Source organism: Atractosteus spatula, chromosome 6 (assembly GCF_055471065.1).
Source record: "Atractosteus spatula isolate fAtrSpa1 chromosome 6, fAtrSpa1.hap1, whole genome shotgun sequence".
Classification (NCBI taxonomy): Eukaryota; Metazoa; Chordata; class Actinopteri; order Semionotiformes; family Lepisosteidae; genus Atractosteus; species Atractosteus spatula.
The window spans coordinates 11124115-11128901 of record NC_142711.1 but is presented as its reverse complement, the minus strand read 5'-3'; the positions used below and the strand labels follow the sequence as shown (position 1 = coordinate 11128901).

Here is a 4787-nt window from a genome sequence, read left to right as displayed (position 1 = left end):
GACTTTCTAATAGCATTTGGCACCTTAACATGTAAGGTGATAATTCATCATCAGAAATGTTAATTATTCATCTCCTCACTGGAGTAGTCGTGGCTTAGCTTGTAGCATATAAATTGAGGCACCACACTTAGTCATAAAGAGCTTATACTGTACATCTATAGGTTCTCTTCCAGCCCAGCCTCTCGAATTCCACACTAACAATGATTCTAAGCCTAGTGGTGATCTGGGGAGTCTTGGTTTGGCTTTGTTGCTGCTTGTGGCTGATTCTGGGGATCCGCAGAAGGTAAACGCACTACTGTCTTATTTTGTACACCTGGGTTTTGCATCTTTGTACTATTACAAATTATTATAATTTATTATAATTATACACTAGAATTAGTGTCTAATTCTTAATGCTCATGTTTTTATATATGTGGAATAATATGTATTTTACTTCTTGTTTATTGACTTTCTAACTGCAGCTAAAGACCAAAAATACATATTAGATATTTATTACAGACTGTGGTGTAATATTTTTTTTTATTATTTTCTCTCCTTGAGCACAAAACCACAGCCTGTGTTGGTGTTTTTGAAACATCATAGTTGGCATCAGCACAATTCTGCATTTCTCTGTTTTGGACAGTAAGCGGGTTTTGTGTCACACCCAGTACACCTAGAGGGCGCTCTATTTTCCTCCTGTTCCTAGTTCCCTGTGATTATTCTTGTCTTTCTGGTGTGTCTTGTTGTGTAGCCTATTTATTTCCTGCTTCTGCTCTGCTACTGGCTCAGCATTGACGTTCGGATGTCCTGAGACCCGCCTAGCACCAGGTCGCCCCACGTCCGCTACCTGAGGGCATAGGTTTCTATATGGCATTTCCTGAACAGCTGAGCCCGGGCTAACCCCCGTCTCGCCACTACGCATAGGGTCTTTTACGCTCTCCTGTCATTCCATGGTTCGTCCCTTCCGACATCCGTGACATTTGGGTATTCTGTGACACATTGTATCATACTAAAATTGTGAAAATTAGCAAAAAAGACAATGTTTAGACTTATCAAGCCCAGCCCTTAGCTGTGATAAACATGCTGTTTTCAAAACACTTTGGAATTTTCCCATTCTTTCAGTTTCCTTTAAAGAACAGCCCGGCAGGGAAAACATGGGCAGAGGGTGACAGGGTTTTCCTATTAAATCTGTTTAATTTTTCAGGCGTCCAGGAGAGCCCCCATTAGAGAATGGTCTCATTCCCTACCTTGGCTGTGCCCTCCAGTTTGGTGCCAACCCACTCGAGTTCCTTCGGAGCCGACAGAAGAAGTATGGGCACATCTTCACATGCAAAATCGCAGGCCAATATGTTCATTTCCTCACAGACCCTTTCTCATACCACTCTGTGATCCGCCAGGGTAGGCATCTGGACTGGAAGAAATTTCACTTTGCTGCCTCTGCCAAGGTAACAGATTGATACTTTTAATGTACCTTAACAGAGATTGTTTTTAATCATCAGGTTATTGTTCATAAAGAAGCACTGCATAAAATAAAATAGGTAAATAGGCTTTTTAAGAAAAGGGAATACCATTTATTACAAGAACGGACAAATTGACAATGTTAGAATGCATCTAATCATACACAAAAAGGACTTTTAAATAAACTAGGTAACTGAGTATTTCAGAATAGTTTCAGAATAACCTGCATCTTTTAACATGTAACAAATACAGAATGTCAATAATACATTCTGTTTAATTTTGTAAAAGCCAGATAGGTAGAAAAATCTCATATCTCCCATTTCTTTTCTGAAGTCAATATTCTCTCTATATCGCAGTGCAACTTAATAAAATAAAAATATAAAGAATGAGGAGTTTGATCACATTAATATTTATTTTTTCCAGGCTTTTGGGCATGAAAGCATGGATCCAAACGATGGCTTTACCACAGAAAACTTGCACCAGACGTTTATCAAGACACTGCAGGGGGATGCTTTGCAATCTCTGGTTGAGAACATGATGGAAAACCTCCAGTGTGTCATGCTGCAGTCAAGCACACTGAAAATGAACTCAAACGACTGGGTCACAGACGGGATCTTTGCCTTCTGCTACAAGGTGATGTTTGAGGCTGGCTATTTGACCCTGTTTGGCAAAGAGCTCAATCCTCAAGAAGACAAGAACCTTGCCCGACAGGAGGCTCAGAAGGCACTGGTACTGAACGCCCTTGAAAATTTCAAAGAGTTTGACAAGATCTTCCCAGCTCTTGTCGCCGGTCTGCCCATCCATGTTTTCAAAAGTGCTCACAGTGCAAGAGAGAACCTGGCGAAGACCCTCCTTCATGAAAACCTCAGCAAAAGGACGAATATGTCTGATTTAATTTCTCTCAGAATGATTCTGAATGACACCTTGTCCACCTTCAATGATATGAGTAAAGCCCGAACCCATGTAGCCCTGCTGTGGGCATCACAAGCCAACACATTGCCAGCCACTTTCTGGACTCTGTTCTATCTCATCAGGTACGTATTTTTTCACACTGGTGAATAGTCTGTTATTATGTTAGCAAAAATAATAATGTAAAAACATGTAAATAATGAACTCCTAATACAGTATATTCAGAAAATCTCATTTACATCAGAAAGTGTCCATGAAACAAAGATGGCAATAACTTAATGCTGTCTTGTTATATCAAGAGCTAACTAGACTTTCAAGATGCCTAACTTGCATAGACTCAATGCTACCTACAGTTTAATCCTCCACTCCTTCACAGGTGTCCTAAAGCAATGAAAGCTGCAAGTGATGAAGTGAAGAGGATACTGGAGGATTCTGGCCAGAAAGCAAGCATAGATGGCACCCATATCTTTTTAAACAGGACACAACTAGATAATATGCCTGTATTGGGTACGTCCAGCTTAATTAAGATGATAACTTTATCTTAAAACACATAAAATATTTAGGCGTATATATAAGGTGGCATTCAAGATAAACTGTAGTTTGCAATACAATGTGAGACTGCAAAATAATTCAATTAAAAAATGTGGAATACAATTCAATAGATTAACTGTTCTCTTCTCTTATTCATAATATTTTTTTACAGACTGCATCATCAAAGAATCGATGAGGCTATCCAGTGCATCCCTTAATGTCAGAATTGCCAAAAACAACTTTCTGCTGCACTTGGATAACAATGAGTCCTACAGCATCCGGAAAGATGATGTGATAGCTCTTTATCCACAGCTACTGCACTTTGATCCAGAAATTTATGAAGATCCACTGGTTTGTTCAAAATACTTGCTCTAAATATTTATATAGATAGGACACACTGTAAGACGCTGCTAATCTGAAATATGTCTAGCCAATAGGTTGGTAGCACTCAATTGCTGTAGAAGCAGTATTGGTAATATCTGAATGCTTTTCTTGAATGAGGCTAAAAAATTGTCATCACACCTTCATAAACTTCATGTCAGCAGCCATATCACCCTGCAACTCACAACTGACAACCCACTGAAGCTTACCAGGTTTGAGCCTGTCCAGTACCAGATTGCTGCTTGAAGAGGTGTTAGTGGGGTCAGCAGGGGGCGCTCACCCTACGGTCTGTGTGGGTCCTAATGCCCCAGTATAGTGACAGGGAAACTATACTGTAAAAAGGCGCCGTCCTTCAAGAGACACAAAGCCAAGATCCTGACGGTCTGTGGTTATTAAAAATCCCAGGGCATTGCTCAAATGAGTAGGGGTGTTACTCCGACATCCTGGCCAAATTCCCTCTTATTATTATTATTATTATTATTTATTATTATTATTATTTTATAATTATGATTTGCCACATGTACAGTAATTGCTAGGCTGACACAATAAAAAGCAGATGAAAACTGTTCTGCATGCCTCAGTCCTTGGTTTCTCGCAGGAACAATAATAATATGGTTTTAGCTGAAGGCTAAACTCCAGATGGAGAGGTCAGGTGAAAGGCATAGACATCACCACTGAGGACTCGAGAGCTGACAATGATTCAGTAACAGGGGTCCTTATATGTTTAATTACATTTTATTTTGCTTCACAGTTTTTATACATTTTCTTTCATTGTGTTGTGTGGTGTTTATTTAGGAGTTATGGCTGTGGTTTTTTTAGCTTCATGTTTCAGTGTGTATAAAATATTGAGAAATATTTACCTTTTTCATAGCTGTATGGCACATTAAAAGAAGAAAACAAAACTGTCATAACCTAAATACTGTTTATGGATTATATAATCCCTTGGTAATATTGTTTTTATTTATACACAGACATTTAAATATGACAGATACCTGGATGAAAATGGACAAGAGAAAACATCCTTTTGCAGGAAAGGTCGTAAACTAAGATATTATTACATGCCCTTTGGATCTGGAGTGACAAAATGTCCTGGAAGGTTTTTTGCTGTTCATGAAATCAAGCAGTTCCTGTCTTCGTTGCTTTCCTACTTTGACATGGAGCTTTTAGATCCAAATGTGAAAATCCCTCCATTGGATCAGTCTCGTGCTGGACTCGGTATTTTACAGCCTACATATGATGTTGATTTTAGGTACAGACTGAAGGGTTTATAAAAAAGTGCTTGTTTATTTCTGAAATGCAACTGTAAATACTGTATATTATGCTCATAACTGACGTTATACATTGCTTTACCATTATGAAAAGTGCTTGGCCTTGCTGCTACTGACAGTACAGTATAAACAGATTCTGTGTGATACATTTGGCTCATTTACAAATGGAGCTTCAGTGGTTGGGTTTATTCACTAGTAGACTATATAGCTCTCTGTAAAGTTCACACGAGAAGTTATTTTGAGAGTAAAGAGTGCAAGTTA

The 4787-nt window shown here is 38.8% G+C and overlaps 1 protein-coding gene across 1 annotated transcript; it reads left to right on the top strand.

Annotated features, from left to right (window-relative positions):
- Nucleotides 1-200: 200 nt before the first annotated feature.
- Nucleotides 201-4529, top strand: LOC148831810 (cytochrome P450 7A1-like). Its single transcript, XM_088919743.1, has 6 exons — nt 201-283; nt 1184-1424; nt 1861-2471; nt 2723-2853; nt 3050-3228; nt 4230-4529. The coding sequence occupies exons 1-6, from the start codon at nt 201-203 to the stop codon at nt 4527-4529; spliced, it is 1545 nt and encodes a 514-aa protein (XP_088775869.1).
- The last annotated feature ends 258 nt before the right edge of the window (nt 4530-4787 follow it).

Coding starts and splice junctions, on each gene's coding strand:
- LOC148831810 (XM_088919743.1), top strand. CDS start 201: ATGATTCTAAGCCTAGTGGTGATCTGGGGAGTCTTGGTTTGGCTTTGT. Junction 2,854..3,049: donor AGATAATATGCCTGTATTGG/GTACGTCCAGCT, acceptor ATTTTTTTACAG/ACTGCATCATCAAAGAATCG. Junction 3,229..4,229: donor AAATTTATGAAGATCCACTG/GTTTGTTCAAAA, acceptor ATTTATACACAG/ACATTTAAATATGACAGATA.